This window comes from Pleurodeles waltl, chromosome 8 (assembly GCF_031143425.1).
Source record: "Pleurodeles waltl isolate 20211129_DDA chromosome 8, aPleWal1.hap1.20221129, whole genome shotgun sequence".
Classification (NCBI taxonomy): Eukaryota; Metazoa; Chordata; class Amphibia; order Caudata; family Salamandridae; genus Pleurodeles; species Pleurodeles waltl.
Genome location: NC_090447.1, coordinates 180,166,603 through 180,186,884, shown reverse-complemented (window position 1 = coordinate 180,186,884; position 20,282 = coordinate 180,166,603). Strand labels below are relative to the sequence as shown.

Below are 20,282 nucleotides of genomic sequence, written 5' to 3'. Positions count from 1 at the left end.
GATACAAAAGTACAGGTTAGGGAAAGAACACTGGTGCTGGGGCCTGGTTAGCAGGCCTCAGCACACTTTCAATTGTAAACATAGCATCAGCAAAGGCAAAAAGTCAGGGGGCAACCATGCCAAGGAGGCATTTCCTTACACAACCCCCCCCCCCCCCCCAAACGAAAGAGGATGAGACTAACCTTTCCCAAGAGAGTCTTCATTTTCTAAGTGGAAGAACCTGGAAAGGCCATCTGCATTGGCATGGGCAGTCCCAGGTCTGTGTTCCACTATAAAGTCCATTCCCTGTAGGGAGATGGACCACCTCAACAGTTTAGGATTTTCACCTTTCATTTGCATCAGCCATTTGAGAGGTCTGTGGTCAGTTTGAACTAGGAAGTGAGTCCCAAAGAGGTATGGTCTCAGCTTCTTCAGGGACCAAACCACAGCAAAGGCCTCCCTCTCAATGGCACTCCAACGCTGCTCCCTGGGGAGTAACCTCCTGCTAATGAAAGCAACAGGCTGGTCAAGGCCATCATCATTTGTTTGGGACAAAACTGCCCCTATCCCATGTTCAGAGGCATCTGTCTGCACAATGAACTGCTTAGAATAATCTGGAGCTTTTAGAACTGGTGCTGAGCACATTGCTTGTTTCAGGGTGTCAAAGGCCTGTTGGCATTCCACAGTCCAGTTCACTTTCTTGGGCATTTTCTTGGAGGTGAGTTCAGTGAGGGCTGTCACAATGGATCCATATCCCTTCACAAACCTCCTGTAATACCCAGTCAAGCCAAGGAATGCCCTGACTTGAGTCTGGGTTTTTGGAGCTACCCAGTCCAGAATAGTCTGGATCTTGGGTTTGGAGTGGCTGAACTTGGCCTCCACCTACAAGGTGGCCCAAGTAAACCACAGTTCCCTGCCCTATCTGGCATTTGGATGCCTTGATAGAGAGGCCTGCAGATTGCAGAGCCTTCAAAACCTTCTTCAGGTGGACCAGGTGATCCTGCCAGGTGGAGCTAAAGACAGCAATATCATCAAGATAAGCTGTGCTAAAGGACTCCAAGCCAGCAAGGACTTGATTCACCAACCTTTGGAAGGTGGCAGGGGCATTCTTTAAACCAAAGGGCATAACAGTAAACTGATAATTCCCATCAGGTGTGGAGAATGCTGTTTTCTCTTTTGCTCCAGGTGCCATTTTTATTTGCCAGTACCCTGCTGTCAAGTCAAAGGTACTTAAGAATTTGGCAGCACCTAATTTGTCTATGAGCTCATCAGCTCTAGGAATTGGATGAGCATCTGTCTTGGTGACAGAATTGAGCCCTCTGTAGTCCACACAAAACCTCATCTCTTTCTTTCCATCTTTGGTGTGAGGTTTTGGGACTAAGACCACTGGGCTAGCCCAGGGGCTGTCAGAGCGCTCAATTACTCCCAATTCCAGCATCTTGTGGACTTCCACCTTAATGCTTTCCTTAACATGGTCAGACTGTCTAAAGATTTTGTTTTTGACAGGCATGCTGTCTCCTGTGTCCACATCATGGGTACACAGGTGTGTCTGACCAGGGGTTAAGGAGAAGAGTTCAGGAAACTGTTGTAGGACTCTCCTACAATCAGCTTGCTGTTGGCCAGAGAGGGTGTCTGAGTAGATCACTCCATCTACTGAGCCATCTTTTGGGTCTGATGACAGAAGATCAGGGAGAGGTTCACTCTCTGCCTCCTGATCCTCATCTGTTACCATCAACAGATTCACATCAGCCCTGTCATGGAAGAGCTTAAGGCGGTTCACATGGATCACCCTGTTGGGGCTCCTGCTTGTGCCCAGGTCCACCAGGTAGGTGACCTGACTCTTCCTTTCTAGCACTGGGTAAGGGCCACTCCATTTGTCCTGGAGTGCCCTGGGAGCCACAGGCTCCAGAACCCAGACTTTCTGCCCTGGTTGGAACTCAACCAGTGCAGCCTTTTGGTCATACCAAAACTTCTGGAGCTGTTGGCTGGCCTCAAGGTTTTTGGTTGCCTTTTCCATGTACTCTGCCATTCTAGAGCGAAGGCCAAGTACATAGTCCACTATGTCTTGTTTAGGCTCATGAAGAGGTCTCTCCCAGCCTTCTTTAACAAGAGCAAGTGGTCCCCTTACAGGGTGGCCAAACAGAAGTTCAAAGGGTGAGAATCCTACTCCCTTCTGTGGCACCTCTCTGTAAGCAAAAAGCAGACATGGCAAGAGGACATCCCATCTCCTTTTGAGTTTTTCTGGGAGCCCCATGATCATGCCTTTTAATGTCTTGTTGAATCTCTCAACTAAGCCATTAGTTTGTGGATGGTATGGTGTAGTGAATTTGTAAGTCACTCCACACTCATTCCACATGTGTTTTAGGTATGCTGACATGAAGTTGGTACCTCTGTCAGACACCACCTCCTTAGGGAAACCCACTCTGGTAAAGATACCAATGAGGGCCTTGGCTACTGCAGGGGCAGTAGTCGACCTAAGGGGAATAGCTTCAGGATACCTAGTAGCATGATCCACTACTACTAGGATATACATATTTCCTGAGGCTGTGGGAGGTTCCAGTGGACCAACTATGTCCACACCCACTCTTTCAAAGGGGACCCCCACCACTGGAAGTGGAATGAGGGGGGCCTTTGGGTGCCCACCTGTCTTACCACTGGATTGACAGGTGGGGCAGGAGAGGCAAAACTCCTTAACCTTCTGGGACATATTGGGCCAGTAGAAGTGGTTGACTAACCTCTCCCACGTCTTGGTTTGTCCCAAATGCCCAGCAAGGGGAATATCATGGGCTAAGGTCAGAATAAACTCTCTGAACGACTGAGGCACTACCACTCTCCTAGTGGCACCAGGTTTGGGGTCTCTGGCCTCAGTGTACAGGAGTCCATCTTCCCAATAGACCCTATGTGTTCCATTTTTCTTGCCCTTGGACTCTTCAGCAGCTTGCTGCCTAAGGCCTTCAAGAGAGGGACAGGTTTCTTGTCCCTTACACAGCTCCTCCCTTGAGGGTCCCCCTGGGCCTAAGAGCTCAACCTGATAAGGTTCAAGCTCCAAAGGCTCAGTTCCCTCAGAGGGCAGAACTTCTTCCTGAGAAGAGAGGTTCTCTTTTTCTGACTGTGTTGCAGTTGGTTTCCCAACTGACTTTCCTTTTCTCTTGGTAGGCTGGGCCATTTTTCCAGACTCCAGCTCTACTTTTTCACCCTGTGCCTTGCATTGTGCTCTTGTTTTTACACACACCAGTTCAGGGATACAGAGCATGGCTGCATGGGTTTTCAGTTCTACCTCAGCCCATGCTGAGGACTCCAGGTCATTTCCAAGCAGACAGTCTACTGGGATGTTTGAGGAGACCACCACCTGTTTCAGGCCATTGACCCCTCCCCATTCTAAAGTTACCATTGCCATGGGATGTGCTTTAGTTTGATTGTCAGCATTGGTGACTGTATAAGTTTTTCCAGTCAGATATTGGCCAGGGGAAACCAGTTTCTCTGTCACCATGGTGACACTGGCACCTGTATCCCTCAGGCCCTCTACACTTGTCCCATTAATAAAGAGCTGCTGCCTGTATTTTTGCATGTTAGGGGGCCAGGCAGCTAGTGTGGCTAAATCCACCCCACCCTCAGAGACTAGAGTAGCTTCAGTGTGGACCCTGATTTGCTCTGGGCACACTGTTGATCCCACTTGGAGACTAGCCATTCCAGTGTTACCTGGATTGGAGTTTGGAGTGGAACTTTTCTTGGGACAGGCCTTGTCTCCAGTTTGGTGTCCAGACTGACTACAGTTTCGACACCAGGCCTTTTTGGGATCAAAGTTTTTACCCTTGTACCCAGGATTGGTTTGTGAAGAGGCTCTGGGCCCACCCTCCTGTGCAGGTTTTTGGGGGCCTGTAGAAGACTCTTTACTATTTTTATTTTTGGCTGTCTCACCACCTTTCCCCTGGGGAGGTTTTGTGACCCCTTTCTTTTGGTCACCCCCTGTGGAAGTTTTGGACACCCTTGTCTTGACCCAATGGTCCGCCTTCTTTCCCAATTCTTGGGGAGAAATTGGTCCTAGGTCTACCAGATGCTGATGCAGTTTATCATTGAAACAATTACTTAACAGGTGTTCTTTCACAAATAAATTGTACAGCCCATCATAATTACTTACACCACTGCCTTGAATCCAACCATCTAGTGTTTTTACTGAGTAGTCTACAAAGTCAACCCAGGTCTGGCTCGAGGATTTTTGAGCCCCCCTGAATCTAATCCTATACTCCTCAGTGGAGAATCCAAAGCCCTCAATCAGGGTACCCTTCATGAGGTCATAAGATTCTGCATCTTTTCCAGAGAGTGTGAGGAGTCTATCCCTACACTTTCCTGTGAACATTTCCCAAAGGAGAGCACCCCAGTGAGATCTGTTCACTTTTCTGGTTACACAAGCCCTCTCAAAAGCTGTGAACCATTTGGTGATGTCATCACCATCTTCATATTTAGTTACAATCCCTTTAGGGATTTTCAACATGTCAGGAGAATCTCTGACCCTATTTATGTTGCTGCCACCATTGATGGGTCCTAGGCCCATCTCTTGTCTTTCCCTCTCTATGGCTAGGATCTGTCTTTCCAAAGCCAATCTTTTGGCCATCCTGGCTAACTGGATGTCCTCTTCACTGGAGTTATCCTCAGTGATTTCAGAGGTGCTGGTCCCTCCTGTGAGGGAGCCAGCATCTCTGACTAGTATTTTTGGAGTCAGGGCTTGAGAGGCCCTGTCCTCCCTAGATAGGACTGGTAGGGGGGAATCTTCCTCCAATTCACTATCATCTTCCTCTGAGTTGCCACCCTCAGAGGGGTTGGCCTTTTCAAACTCTGCCAAAAGCTCCTGGAGCTGTACTTTGGTAGGTTTGGGGCCCATTGCTATTTTCTTTAGTTTACAGAGTGACCTTAGCTCTCTCATCTGTAGATGGAGGTAAGGTGTGGTGTCGAGTTCCACCACAGCCACATCTGTGCTAGACATTTTGCTTCTAAACAACTGGTTCTAGAATCTAATTCAAACTTTTACAAACTTTTAAACTCTAAAAGAAATGCTAAACAGGATCTAACACAAGGCCGTAGCAGGTCTTTTAAGAATTTAGAAAACTTTTCAAATTGCAAAAATCAATTTCTAATGACAATTTTGGAATTTGTCGTGTGATCAGGTATTGGCTGAGTAGTCCAGCAAATGCAAAGTCTTGTACCCCACCGCTGATCCACCAATGTAGGAAGTTGGCTCTGTATGTGCTATTTCAAAGTAAGGAATAGCATGCACAGAGTCCAAGGGTTCCCCTTAGCGGTAAAATAGTGGTAAAAATAGATAATACTAATGCTCTATTTTGTGGTAGTGTGGTCGAGCAGTAGGCTTATCCAAGGAGTAGTGTTAAGCATTTGTTGTACATACACATAGACAATAAATGAGGTACACACACTCAGAGACAAATCCAGCCAATAGGTTTTGTTATAGAAAAATATCTTTTCTTAGTTTATTTTAAGAACCACAGGTTCAAATTTAACATGTAATATCTTGTTTGAAAGGTATTGCAGGTAAGTACATTAGGAACTTTGAATCATTTCAATTGCATGTATACTTTTCAAGTTATTGACAAATAGCTACTTTAAAAGTGGACACTTAGTGCAATTTTCACAGTTCCTGGGGGAGGTAAGTTTTTGTTAGTTTTACCAGGTAAGTAAGACACTTACAGGGTTCAGTTCTTGGTCCAAGGTAGCCCACCGTTGGGGGTTCAGAGCAACCCCAAAGTCACCACACCAGCAGCTCAGGGCCGGTCAGGTGCAGAGTTCAAAGTGGTGCCCAAAACGCATAGGCTAGAATGGAGAGTAGGGGGGTGCCCCGGTTCCGGTCTGCTTGCAGGTAAGTACCCGCGTCTTCGGAGGGCAGACCAGGGGGGTTTTGTAGGGCACCGGGGGGGACACAAGCCCACACAGAAATTTCACCCTCAGCAGCGCGGGGGCGGCCGGGTGCAGTGTAGAAACAAGCGTCGGGTTTGCAATGTTAGTCTATGAGAGATCAAGGGATCTCTTCAACGCTGCAGGCAGGCAAGGGGGGGCTTCCTCGGGGAAACCTCCACTTGGGCAAGGGAGAGGGACTCCTGGGGGTCACTTCTCCAGTGAAAGTCCGGTCCTTCAGGTCCTGGGGGCTGCGGGTGCAGGGTCTTTTCCAGGCGTCGGGACTTAGGTTTCAGAGAGTCGCGGTCAGGGGAAGCCTCGGGATTCCCTCTGCAGGCGGCGCTGTGGGGGCTCAGGGGGGACAGGTTTTGGTACTCACAGTCGTAGAGTAGTCCGGGGGTCCTCCCTGAGGTGTTGGTTCTCCACCAGCCGAGTCGGGGTCGCCGGGTGCAGTGTTGCAAGTCTCACGCTTCTTGCGGGGAGTTGCAGGGTTCTTTAAAGCTGCTTCTTGAAACAAAGTTGCAGTCTTTTTGGAGCAGGTCCGCTGTCCTCTGGAGTTTCTTGTCTTTTTCGAAGCAGGGCAGTCCTCAGAGGATTCAGAGGTCGCTGGTCCCTTGGAAGGCGTCGCTGGAGCAGAGTTCTTTGGAAGGCAGGAGACAGGCCGGTGAGTTTCTGGAGCCAAGGCAGTTGTCTTCTGGTCTTCCTCTGCAGGGGTTTTCAGCTAGGCAGTCCTTCTTCTTGTAGTTTGCAGGAATCTCATTTTCTAGGGTTCAGGGTAGCCCTTAAATACTAAATTTAAGGGCGTGTTTAGGTCTGGGGGGTTAGTAGCCAATGGCTACTAGCCCTGAGGGTGGGTACACCCTCTTTGTGCCTCCTCCCAAGGGGAGGGGGTCACAATCCTAACCCTATTGGGGGAATCCTCCATCTGCAAGATGGAGGATTTCTAAAAGTTAGAGTCACTTCAGCTCAGGACACCTTAGGGGCTGTCCTGACTGGCCAGTGACTCCTCCTTGTTGCTTTCTTTGTTCCCTCCAGCCTTGCCGCCAAAAGTGGGGGCCGTGGCCGGAGGGGGCGGGCAACTCCACTAAGCTGGAGTGCCCTGCTGGGCTGTGACAAAGGGGTGAGCCTTTGAGGATCACCGCCAGGTGTTACAGCTCCTGCCTGGGGGAGGTGTTAGCATCTCCACCCAGTGCAGGCTTTGTTACTGGCCTCAGAGTGACAAAGGCACTCTCCCCATGGGGCCAGCAACATGTCTCTAGTGTGGCAGGCTGCTGGAACTAGTCAGCCTACACAGACAGTCGGTTAAGTTTCAGGGGGCACCTCTAAGGTGCCCTCTGGGGTGTATTTTGCAATAAAATGTACACTGCCATCAGTGTGCATTTATTGTGCTGAGAAGTTTGATACCAAACTTCCCAGTTTTCAGTGTAGCCATTATGGTGCTGTGGAGTTCGTGTTTGACAGACTCCCAGACCATCTGTATACTATCTGTGTAGGCTGTCTGGTTTTAGCAGCCTGCCACACTCGAGACATGTTGCTGGCCACATGGGGAGAGTGCCTTTGTCACTCTGTGGCTAGTAACAAAGCCTGCACTGGGTGGAGATGCTATCACCTCCCCCAGGCAGGAGCTGTAACACCTGGCGGTGAGCCTCAAAGGCTCACCCCCTTTGTTCCAGCACCACAGGGCACACCAGCTAGTGGAGTTGCCCGCCCCCTCCGGCCACGGCCCCACTTTTGGCGGCAACGCCGGAGGAAATAATGAGAATAACAAGGAGGAGTCACTGGCCAGTCAGGACAGCCCCTAAGGTGTCCTGAGCTGAGGTGACTCTAAATTTTAGAAATCCTCCATCTTGCAGATGGAGGATTCCCCCAATAGGGATAGGAATGTGACCCCCTCCCCTTGGGAGGAGGCACAAAGAGGGTGTACCCACCCTCGGGGGTAGTAGCCATTGGCTACTAACCCCCCAGACCTAAACACGCCCTCAAATTTAGTATTTAAGGGCTCCCCTGAACCTAAGAATTTAGATTCCTGCAACTTACGAGGAAGAGGACTGCTGAGCTGAAAAACCCCTGCAGAGAAGACGGAGACATCAACTGCTTTGGCCCCAGCCCTACCGGCCTGTCTCCCTCCTTCAGAAGAAAACTGCTTCAGCGACGCTTTCCCCAGGACCAGTGACCTCTGAATCCTCAGAGGACTGCCCTGCTTCCAAAAGACCAAGAAACTCCTGAGAACAGCAGCCCTGTTGAACAAAGACTGCAACTTTGTTTCCAGAGGAGCAGATTTAAAGACCCCTGCAATCCCCGCAAGAAGTGTGGGACTTGCAACACTGCACCCGGCGACCCTGACTCGACTGGTGGAGAAACAACGCTACAGGGAGGACCCCCCGGCGACTCCAAGACTGTGAGTAACCGAAGTTGTCCCCCCTGAGCCCCCACAGCGACGCCTGCAGAGGGAATCCCGAGGCTCCCCCTGAACGCGACTGCCTGACTCTAAAATCCTGACACCTGGAAAAGACCCTCCACCCGCAGCCCCCAGGACCTGAAGGATCGGAACTCCAGTGCAGGAGTGATCCCCAGGAGGCCCTCTCCCTTGCCCAGGTGGTGGCTACCCCGAGGAGCCCCCCCCCCCCTTGCCTGCATCGCTGAAGAGACCCCTTGGTCTCCCATTGAAACCTATTGAAAAACCGACACGTGTTTGCACACTGCACCCGGCCGCCCCCGTGCTGCTGAGGGTGTACTTTCTGTGCTGACTTGTGTCCCCCCCCGGTGCCCTACAAAACCCCCCTGGTCGGCCCTCCGAAGACGCGGGCACTTACCTGCTGGCAGACTGGAACCGGGGCACCCCCTTCTCCATTGAAGCCTATGTGTTTTGGGCACCTCTGTGACCTCTGCACCTGACCGGCCCTGAGCTGCTGGTGTGGTGACTTTGGGGTTGCTCTGAACCCCCAACGGTGGGCTACCTTGGACCCCAATTTGAACCCAGTCGGTGATTTACTTACCTGCAAGAACTAACAATAACTTACCTCCCCCAGGAACTGTTGAAAATTGCACTGTGTCCACTTTTAAAATAGCTATATGTGTTTTATGTAAAAAGTATATATGCTATTGTGATAATTCAAAGTTCCTAAAGTACTTACCTGCAATACCTTTCAAATGAGATATTACATGTAGAATTTGAACCTGTGGTTCCTAAAATAAACTAAGAAAATATATTTTTCTATACAAAAACCTATTGGCTGGAATTGTCTCAGAGTGCGTGTTCCTCATTTATTGCCTGTGTGTATGTACAACAAATGCTTAACACTACTCCTTTGATAAGCCTACTGCTCGACCACACTACCACAAAATAGAGCATTAGTATTATCTCTTTTTGCCACTATCTTACCTCTAAGGGGAACCCTTGGACTCTGTGCATGCTATTCCTTACTTTGAAATAGCACATACAGAGCCAACTTCCTACACCCCCTTTGTTCCAGCACCACAGGGCATTCCAGCTAGTGGAGTTGCCCGCCCCCTCCGGCCACGGACCCACTTTTCGCGGCAAGGCCAGAGGAGATAATGAGAAAAACAAGGAGGAGCCACTGGCCAGTCAGGACAGCCCCTAAGGCAACCTGAGCTGAAGTGACTCTGACTTTTAGGAATCCTCCATCTTGCAGATGGAGGATCCCCCCAATAGGGATAGGAATGTGACCCCCTCCCCTTGGGAGGAGGCACAAAGAGAGTGTAGCCACCCTCAAGGACAGTAGCCATTGGCTACTGCCCTCCCGGACCTAAACACACCCCTAAATTCTGTATTTAGGGGCTCCCCTGAACCTAGGAACTCAGATTCCTGCAACCTAAGAAGAAGAGGACTGCTGAGCTGAAAAACCCTGCAGAGAAGACGGAGACAACAACTGCTTTGGCCCCAGCCCTATCAGCCTGTCTCCCCCCTTCGGAAGAAAACTGCTCCAGCGACGCTTTCCCCAGGACCAGCGACCTCTGAATCCTCAGAGGACTGCCCTGCTCTAAAAGGACCAAGAAACTCCTGAGAACAGCGGACCTGTTCACCCAAGACTGCAACTTTGTTTCCAAAGAAGCAACTTAAAGACAACAGCGTTTCCCGCCAGAAGCGTGAGACTTGCAACACTGCACCCGACGACCCCGACTCGACTGGTGGAGAAACAACGCTTCAGGGAGGACCCCCCGGCGACTCAGAGACTGAGTAACCAAAGTTGTCCCCCCTGAGCCCCCACAGCGACGCCTGCAGAGGGAATCCCGAGGCTCCCCCTGACCGCGACTGCCTGAACCTAAGATCCCGACGCCTGGAAAAGACCCTGCACCCGCAGCCCCCAGGACCTGAAGGAACGGAACTCCAGTGCAGGAGTGACCCCCAGGAGGCCCACTCCCTTGCCCAGGTGGTGGCTACCCGGAGGAGCAGCCCCCCCCCCCCACTTGCCTGCATCGCTGAAGAGACCCCTTGGTCTCCCATTGATTCCTATTACAAACCCAACGTGTGTTTGCACACTGCACCCGGCCGCCCCCGTGCTGCTGAGGGTGTACTTCCTGTGCTAACTTGTGTCCCCCCCGGTGCCCTACAAAACCCCCCTGGTCTGCCCTTCTAAGACGCGGGCACTTACCTGCTGGCAGACTGGAACCGGGGCACCCCCTGCTCCATTGAAGCCTATGTGTTTTGGGCACCACTTTGAACTCTGCACCTGACCGGCCCTGAGCTGCTGGTGTGGTAACTTTGGGGTTGCTCTGAACCCCCAACGGTGGGCTACCTTGGACCCAAATTTGAACCCCGTAGGTGGTTTACTTACCTGCAAGAACTAACAATTACTTACCTCCCCTAGGAACTGTGAAAAGTGTCTAGTTTTAAAATAGCTATGTGTGTTTTATTTGAAAAGTATATATGCTATTGTGATTATTCAAAGTTCCTAAAGTACTTACCTGCAATACCTTTCATTCAAAGTATTACATGTAAAATTTGAACCTGTGGTTCTTAAAATAAACTAAGAAAATATATTTTTCTATACAAAAACCTATTGGCCTGGAATTGTCTCCGAGTGTGTGTTCCTCATTTATTGCCTGTGTGTATGTACAACAAATGCTTAACACTACTCCTTTGATAAGCCTACTGCTCGACCACATTACCACAAAATAGAGCATTAGTATTATCTCTTTTTGCCACTATCTTACCTCTAAGGGGAACCCTTGGACTCTGTGCATACTATTCCTTACTTTGAAATAGTGCATACAGAGCCAACTTTCTACAGGTTGCACATGTCGTGTTGATATGATCAAGTTACTTGGCATTCCACCTAGAGCAAATTTGCAAAGATATCCAGGGCTCAGAGTTGGTGAAGAGTCCTCCGAGCAGGTTCAGGATTGGTAGCTCCTGTTTTCAAGGCCTCGAATACTGGTACAAAAGAACCTGCCGAAGAACATGTGGGTCCTAGAGCCAACACGCAAACGTCTGAACCCAATGGCGGAAGAAAACTATCAGAGGTGGAGTCAATAGGAGCTATGACTCAAAACATTTTTGTCTTCAAAGGAACTGCAAACATCTGGACCCAACACTAGAGGGCAAGTGTATGCAAAGTATGTCTACAGCCAGACATGGTACAAACATTCTATAGTTTAGCCACACACACACACACACACACACACACACACATATGCACATGAGCAGGGTAGAAATAGTGACATGGTAGCCCTAACACTATTAGAATATGGTGTAAATAAACATGGATAATATAAGCATTCCCTTGGCCAAAGAAAACTGCTGAGGGGGAGAGGCTGGAACATATACTGCAGGTTAACTCATCTGAAAATTTGACGAGTTAAAGAGGGAACCGGATGAGCACATTACTACTGTACCTAAATAATATTACAACAATGAATAATCTTTCCAATTCAACTGCATTTCACTTACACACTGGGCTTTTTTTATGCTTTCTTCTCCATTCTCCAAGTTTTGAAAAGCCAACAGGATGTATCTATTCAACAAACCATCAACCGCCAGCTCCTGCAAAGCTCTGCTTGAAAGAATTCCATACCACTGGAGAAAATTTCGTAGTAACTGAAGAAAATAAATATGATCTTTTAAAAACAGGGTTTTTAAAATACAATTGTCAGATAACTGTATAATACTTGTTCTAAATTTAATTTGAGCCCCGGATTAGCACACAATGAAAATGTTTATATAATTATATATTCAACTTAAGGTAACATTTGCCAAAAATACACTTTCAGACTAAACGTTCTCAAAGCCTTTTTCTTTGAAGGTTGCAAGTGACCACTCCTACTGATTCACAGACTAGCACTTGACATAGTAAAGAAGAGCAAGTTACTTACCTTTGTAACGCTCCTTCTGATAGATACTCTAAACCCAGAATACTAACGGTCTAAATATTTCCCAAGCGTCAAAAGGGATCGGGAAACTTTTGAGCAGAACCTCCACATGCCAAAAGTGTGCAGTTACGCACCAATACCCTATTGCTCTGGAAATGATATGCGGGTCCAGAGGTGCCAGATGGTTGCTTTTGAGGCACCCTCAGACACAGAGTCCCAACAGATGGCTTTGACCAGCGTGTATATTCCTAGATTTGATATTATTAATGGATAGAGTCAAATTCACAGAAAAGGGAGGATTGGTGAGGAATCTGCAGTTAGACAGAGCCTCTACCAGAAACAGTTACTGACAGAAAGTAACTTCTTCTGACATACTTCCAAATGCAGATTGCTCACCTATAGAATAGATAGTAAAGCAGTACCTATTTGGAGGTGGGTCTGTGGATAGACTCAAAACAAAGTCCTGTAGGACTGAGCAAGTAAAAAGTCAGTCTCAGCAGACCTGGCTGTCCAGACAGTAGTGATCTGCCTGGCAGATGTCCTAAGGAACTCAGCGTGCCAATGGTAGCAGTTCCGATACTGGTGGAATTAGCTTGCCGTTTTTCTGGAGGGCTGTTTCTGGGCCAAGGAGATCTTAATGCAGATCACGAGCCAGCAGGAGATGGTCCTTTTTGTTGGGTTTAGATAAAGTATGGTTATTATTAGTTAGCTATGTAGAAACATAACGTCTTGCCCTTGTCATGTGTAGGTAGAATATTGGGAAATAAAGGTTTGCTAAAACGGTTATTAGAGATATTGTGAGGCTGTGGTGAGCGGCTTACGAGTATTGTGCCAGGTTATATTGTAAATACATACAATAAATTTGATTTACAACTCTATTGATGAGAAGAGTTTCTACACTTTTCTGTATGACCTTGCCTTTTATCCCTCCAACAAATCCAAAAAAGGGCTGATTGTCCATCCAGTGTTCTCTGGTCTGATGGATGTAAAGCTTAGCACCTTTGTGGGGTTCTGGCAATGGAGTCTCTCCTTAGGGGGTGAGGGTGAGGCAGAGCAGAGAATGCAGACCAACTTGGAACAGCGTCACTTTGTTTGACAAGAAGGATGCTCAAATCCAGAGAACCAATTTGTCTGGAAAGAAGATGGTGTATGGCAGCTTGATGCAGAGCACCTGCAGTTCACTCACCACTTGCTTGTGCCGATGAAATGGCAACTGAAGCAGCAGAGAGGGATTGCACATCGAATATGTGAGGGTAAAATTAAGGTCCCACTGTTCCACAACAAAATGAAAGGGAGGAAACAAACGCATTACAACAGGTGATTTAAATAATGAGGGCTGGTCTGGCAACCGTAAAAAGGCTGAAAAGGATCCCTTAAATGTGCCGAAAGCAAATTGTTGCCATGCCAGAGACAATTTAGCACAGAATGTCAGATAACTTGGCCTTTTTCTATGTGGGTGAATCTAACATGTGCTGCATCAAAACACAAATTTGTCCCAACAGGCGTGTACAATTTTTGTCGAGGGACACCCGGTTGCACAGATGACAGCCACTACCTCCAGAGAAAGAATGGGGGCGCTCAGCAGTCACAGCTCAATCTCCAAGCATGAAGAAGGAGCCTGCAAAGGTCCACTTGCAGAACCCTGCCACGTTGCTGTGATACCAGGTCCTACTAGAAGGGCAGCCTCTTCAGAGAAAGGATGCTCAAGCCCCCCTGCCCCTGCAGTAGGACTGGAACTGGTGTTCAGTCTTGACTGCTTTCGAGTCAGGCAGTCGGCAGTACCTGCTCAAAGTCAAGGACCTCACAGAACACCACCTCTGTACATTCCCCCCGATAATTCAGATTCTTCCACCTTAGCCCCAAACAGTCTTCTGTCCTGAAGACGTTAGAGGTCTCATGGAAGGCGTGGTGCACTTGGAAAGCATAATGGGCAGCTCCTCTTTTGGTGTCGATGTTCCAGGGATCAATGCTTGTTGTGGAGCCGAAGTCGGTATGGATGTTGGAAACAGCCCAGTGACTGGTTTGGAGGATTCAACTGGCACCGAAAGTAAACCCTTCAGCAGTAACCCAGGAGGAGGGCACTCTAGCTCAACGAGGTCCCACGGCATGCCAGTGGAAGTCGGAAACTGAGCCGAAGAGGCAAAGCATGGCCTTACGAAACTCTTGGATCTGCCTCTGTAATGTAGACGACCCCAGAAACTCTGGTTGTGCCTGTTTAGAGAGATGGCTGACAAAAATAAAACTAATGGAAGGATGATAATCACGAATTTGGAGTGAAATTGCGATATAAGGTTTAATTATCAAGTAAAGAAACACACAACAGGCAAACATTCTTGTCCGTCAGAACCATGGCGATCTCAGAACAGATGTAAATTCTCTGCATAATGACAACACTTTAAAGATGTAAATTCTGAGGAATAAGATCACATTAAAGAAACAGTAACAACATAAACCAGCCAGGACCAGGTGTGGGATGGGCTCATACAACTGACTGATGGATTTTGGGGGAAAGTTCAGGAGACATGTGACTGCCCGAGAGTGCCAGAAAGGGGTAGTCTCCTGTTTGGATTTTTTTTGTGCTTCTCCTATCTACCCAACCACAAAGAGCGCAAACAGAAATCAACCTGTGGATTGACTCCTGTGGCTCCTAGATGAGTAAAGTAACCTAGACCAACATTTGGACTCGAACTGGACACAATGTGGGGGTCTTCCGATGCTCAATGATGTGGCGCCTCAGCTGGTTTATCTGCAAGAAGTCACTGTAGGCCTTGGAATCATGGCTTGACCCCAGGCACCACTGACAAACCAGTCTGTCACAGATACATGTTTGTGACAGTCCTTACAGGGCTTGAAACCTGTAGTCTTGGGAGGTGACATTTCTATAGCATACTGAAAAAATTTAGTCAAAACACCCTCTCAAACAGACAAGTAGCAGCTCTTTATCCATCTCTGGTGGCACAGTGAGAAAGGAACTGACAACAGCGCGCTGGAAAGACATATCTGGGCACATATTCAGGAGTGGAACAGCTTCAGCGCAGAGCTGCATGGCACCACCTACTGGCATGCAGAGGTAGTGCTGAAAAGATTCCTGATCGTGCCAGACAACGTTAGAATATTTAGAGGGTGTGGAATCTGCTGTTAGATGTCTCAAACTATAACTAAGGGACCGCACACAAAATAACCCAATTAAGCTATCTTTCTTATAGATTTTAACATGGCTATGTTTTTATCTGCAAATTGTATGTGAGCTTGTACATTATGAACACAAATTATTTTAAATTCCACTTTGTTAAGTACAGTTATTTTTGCCTGTTTGCTCATCACTGCTTGCCCCCCCTCGGTGAAGTCCTATTCAGTCCCTCTCTGCATTTTTGGAATTCAGGAAAGTTCAGACTAAGGAAAAGTTTGTTACCTATTGTAGACAAATTAGTCTTTTTGTATAGCTGCCCCCTAGTTTTTTTGACTGATGCTGCTAGTTTTTCAACTCTGAGTGCACTGAGGCTTGCTAAGCGGTGCCAGTGCCCTGACCCTAACGTGTATGTTGAACTGGCTAATTGGAGATGGCTTACTTACCTGTAAGTCCCTAGTAAGTGGTGCCCTGGTATAACTTAGAACAGTTCCACAGGACCTGCAGCACTGATTGTGCCACCCTGAAGGTTCCTCCAGTAAAACAAGTCCCCTGGTCTGCCACTGCAGACTGGTAGAGCAGTTATGCACTGCTAGTTTGGCTTTGCCATTGAAAGCAACATATAGTTTACCTGTTGGTGTAGTTTTGCAGCTTGAAGATTTTTCTGGATTCACACGCAGTGCATTATTCCGCTATCTAGTGGTTGGGTCCGGAATTCTCTACTATTCTGTAGTCCTCTTTTTGATTCTTGTTTGATGTTGGTGGGCCGTCAACTGTACCTCCATTTGGTGTCCCCTGTGATGATGTTGTGCTTCCTCTGGAAGCTCCCACTTTTGGTCGCCATCTTCAGCTTTTTTTTCCATCTTCTTGATGTTGCTTCTTTCCTCCATCTTCTTGGCAGAGATGGGTGGGTCGCTTGTGAATCCAGAAAAATCTTCAGGCTGCAAAACTACACCTACAGGTAAGAAACTATACGTTAAGCAGCGTGAATCTTTTCTGGATTCAGGTGCTGTGCATAGATTATGTAGCGGTATGGATGGTTTGTGGTGGATTGGATGAAGATGGACTTGAATTTGAAAATAAATGTCTTAGTATCTTTTGTGCCTCTTGTCTCTGCTCATTTCACCGTTTTGTAAAGGTGTGTGTGGATGCCCACATAGCTACCATGCAAATGTCCTGTACCGGTGTGTTTTCTAGAAATGCGACTGTTGCCCTTTTCTTTCTTGTAGGAAGTTGGCTCTGTATGTGCTATTTCAAAGTAAGGAATAGCATGCACAGAGTCCAAGGGTTCCCCTTAGAGGTAAAATAGTGGTAAAAATAGATAATACTAATGCTCTATTTTGTGGTAGTGTGGTCGAGCAGTAGGCTTATCCAAGGAGTAGTGTTAAGCATTTGTTGTACATACACATAGACAATAAATGAGGTACACACACTCAGAGACAAATCCAGCCAATAGGTTTTGTTATAGAAAAATATCTTTTCTTAGTTTATTTTAAGAACCACAGGTTCAAATTTAACATGTAATATCTCATTCGAAAGGTATTGCAGGTAAGTACTTTAGGAACTTCAAATCATCAAAATTGCATGTATACTTTTCAAGTTATTCACAAATAGCTGTTTTAAAAGTGGACACTTAGTGCAATTTTCACAGTTCCTAGGGGAGGTAAGTATTTGTTACGTTAACCAGGTAAGTAAGACACTTACAGGGCTTAGTTCTTGGTCCAAGGTAGCCCACCGTTGGGGGTTCAGAGCAACCCCAAAGTCACCACACCAGCAGCTCAGGGCCGGTCAGGTGCAGAGTTCAAAGTGGTGCCCAAAACACATAGGCTAGAATGGAGAGAAGGGGGTGCCCCGGTTCCGGTTTGCTTGCAGGTAAATACCCGCGTCTTCGGAGGGCAGACCAGGGGGGTTTTGTAGGGCACCGGGGGGGACACAAGCCCACACAGAAATTTCACCCTCAGCGGCGCAGGGGCGGCCGGGTGCAGTGTAGAAACAAGCGTCGGGTTCGCAATGTTAGTCTATGAGAGATCTCGGGATCTCTTCAGCGCTGCAGGCAGGCAAGGGGGGGATTCCTCGGGGAAACCTCCACTTGGGCGAGGGAGAGGGACTCCTGGGGGTCACTCCTCCAGTGAAAGTCCGGTCCTTCAGGTCCTGGGGGCTGCGGGTGCAGGGTCTCTCCCAGGCGTCGGGACTTTAGGTTCAAAGAGTCGCGGTCAGGGGAAGCCTCGGGATTCCCTCTGCAGGCGGCGCTGTGGGGGCTCAGGGGGGACAGGTTTTGGTACTCACAGTATCAGAGTAGTCCTGGGGTCCCTCCTGAGGTGTTGGATCGCCACCAGCCGAGTCGGGGTCGCCGGGTGCAGTGTGGCAAGTCTCACGCTTCTTGCGGGGAGCTTGCAGGGTTCTTTAAAGCTGCTGGAAACAAAGTTGCAGCTTTTCTTGGAGCAGGTCCGCTGTCCTCGGGAGTTTCTTGACTTTTCGAAGCAGGGGCAGTCCTCAGAGGATGTCGAGGTCGCTGGTCCCTTTGGAAGGCGTCGCTGGAGCAGGATCTTTGGAAGGCAGGAGACAGGCCGGTGAGTTTCTGGAGCCAAGGCAGTTGTCGTCTTCTGGTCTTCCTCTGCAGGGGTTTTCAGCTAGGCAGTCCTTCTTCTTGTAGTTGCAGGAATCTGATTTTCTAGGGTTCAGGGTAGCCCTTAAATACTAAATTTAAGGGCGTGTTTAGGTCTGGGGGGTTAGTAGCCAATGGCTACTAGCCCTGAGGGTGGGTACACCCTCTTTGTGCCTCCTCCCAAGGGGAGGGGGTCACAATCCTAACCCTATTGGGGGAATCCTCCATCTGCAAGATGGAGGATTTCTAAAAGTCAGAGTCACTTCAGCTCAGGACACCTTAGGGGCTGTCCTGACTGGCCAGTGACTCCTCCTTGTTGCTTTCTTTGTTCCCTCCAGCCTTGCTGCCAAAAGTGGGGGCCGTGGCCGGAGGGGGCGGGCAACTCCACTAAGCTGGAGTGCCCTGCTGGGCTGTGACAAAGGGGTGAGCCTTTGAGGCTCACCGCCAGGTGTCACAGCTCCTGCCTGGGGGAGGTGTTAGCATCTCCACCCAGTGCAGGCTTTGTTACTGGCCTCAGAGTGACAAAGGCACTCTCCCCATGGGGCCAGCAACATGTCTCTAGTGTGGCAGGCTGCTGGAACCAGTCAGCCTACACAGATAGTTGGTTAAGTTTCAGGGGGCACCTCTAAGGTGCCCTCTGTGGTGTATTTTACAATAAAATGTACACTGGCATCAGTGTGCATTTATTGTGCTGAGAAGTTTGATACCAAACTTCCCAGTTTTCAGTGTAGCCATTATGGTGCTGTGGAGTTCGTGTAAAACAGACTCCCAGACCATATACTCTTATGGCTACCCTGCACTTACAATGTCTAAGGTTTTGTGTAGACACTGTAGGGGCACAGTGCTCATGCACTGGTACCCTCACCTATGGTATAGTGCATCCTGCCTTAGGGCTGTAAGGCCTGCTAGAGGGGTGTCTTACCTATACTGCATAGGCAGTGAGAGGCTGGCATGGCACCCTGAGGGGAGTGCCATGTCGACTTACTCATTTTGTTCTCACTAGCACACACAGGCTTGTAAGCAGTGTGTCTGTGCTGAGTGAGGGGTCTCTAGGGTGGCATAAGACATGCTGCAGCCCTTAGAGACCTTTCTTGGCATCAGGGCCCTTGGTACTAGAAGTACCAGTTACAAGGGACTTATCTGAATGCCAGGGTGTGCCAATTGTGGATACAATGGTACATTTTAGGTGAAGGAACACTGGTGCTGGGGCTTGGTTAGCAGGGTCCCAGCACACTTCTCAGTCAAGTCAGCATCAGTATCAGGCAAAAAGTGGGGGGTAACTGCAACAGGGAGCCATTTCTTTACACAAGCCCCCCCCAGCCTACAGGCCAGGAGACTCAGCCCAAGCTGGGAGAGTCTTCCTAGTCTGTCAGGCGAGGAAGAGTAGGAGAAATAGGCTGGTTAGTTGCAGGGCCTACTCTGCCTTACATCCTTCTGTTCAGGTCATTCCCTTTGGGGAACTGACCCACTTCCACAGTGATAGGACCTAGTCTGAATTGCCTCTTGTCTGCCTCTTCAATGTCTCCACCCATTCTTTCTATTTTGGTCTTAGAGGTGTCCACCTCTGCTAACCTTATCTTGGCCAGGGTCACCCCTAGCTTACCCAGAGAGGTTACCCAGAGCTGGAGTAACCCCACCATGACCAATAGGGTCAGGGGGCCTAACTTGCCATTTGGCATGGGGTCAGACCACCATGCTAAGGATAGTGCAGCCATAAAGGCTAACACCCAGCAGAGGCCACTGACAGCTGTCAGTGCCCAGAACCACACCTTTAGCTCTTCACCTAAAAGGGAAGGGGCTAAGTTACAGGCTTCTTTGGGTTCAGGTTGCCTGTCTGCTGTATTGGAGTGGGGGGTTACCACATCTTGTAGTAAACACCCTTCTTCCACTCTTTCTTCTGTTAGCTGAGGAGCCACCCACTCAGGTTTAACAGTTGCCTGACTAGCCAGGACTTCTTGTGGGTCAGGTTGGACTTTATCAGGGCCATTTTTGGAGTTCTCCCCTACTGGAGCAGAATCTCCTTGGCTTGCTGTAACCTTGGCTAAAGGTTGTCCACCCTTCCTACTCTGTTTTCTTTTCTTCTTCTTCTGGGGCCTGCTTGCATTTACTGCAGAGGCAGGACTTCCAGAATCCTTGGGAGAGGACTGGCACTGGACCAGGTTCTCTCTTGGGCTCTGACTAACCTCTGGGTAGTCATTTCCAAGGAGACAATCAAGGGGGAGGTCTGTACTGACTACTACCCTTCTCCAGCTAAGAGTGCCACCCACTTCTATGGGCACTAAAGCCACAGGCCTCTTAGTGACCCTGTCTAGGCTAACTCTTACCCTGGCAGTCTCA

General features: G+C 48.7%; 1 protein-coding gene across 1 annotated transcript in view; it reads right to left on the bottom strand.

Annotated features, from left to right (window-relative positions):
• PAXBP1 (PAX3 and PAX7 binding protein 1) overlaps positions 1-20,282 on the bottom strand; it is a 336,981-nt gene that overhangs the window by 76,558 nt on the left and 240,141 nt on the right. Inside the window, exon 16 of the mRNA XM_069204024.1 lies at positions 11,795-11,941. Within this exon, the coding sequence (XP_069060125.1) occupies positions 11,795-11,941 (147 nt within the window). The remainder of the gene's footprint in view (positions 1-11,794; positions 11,942-20,282) is intronic.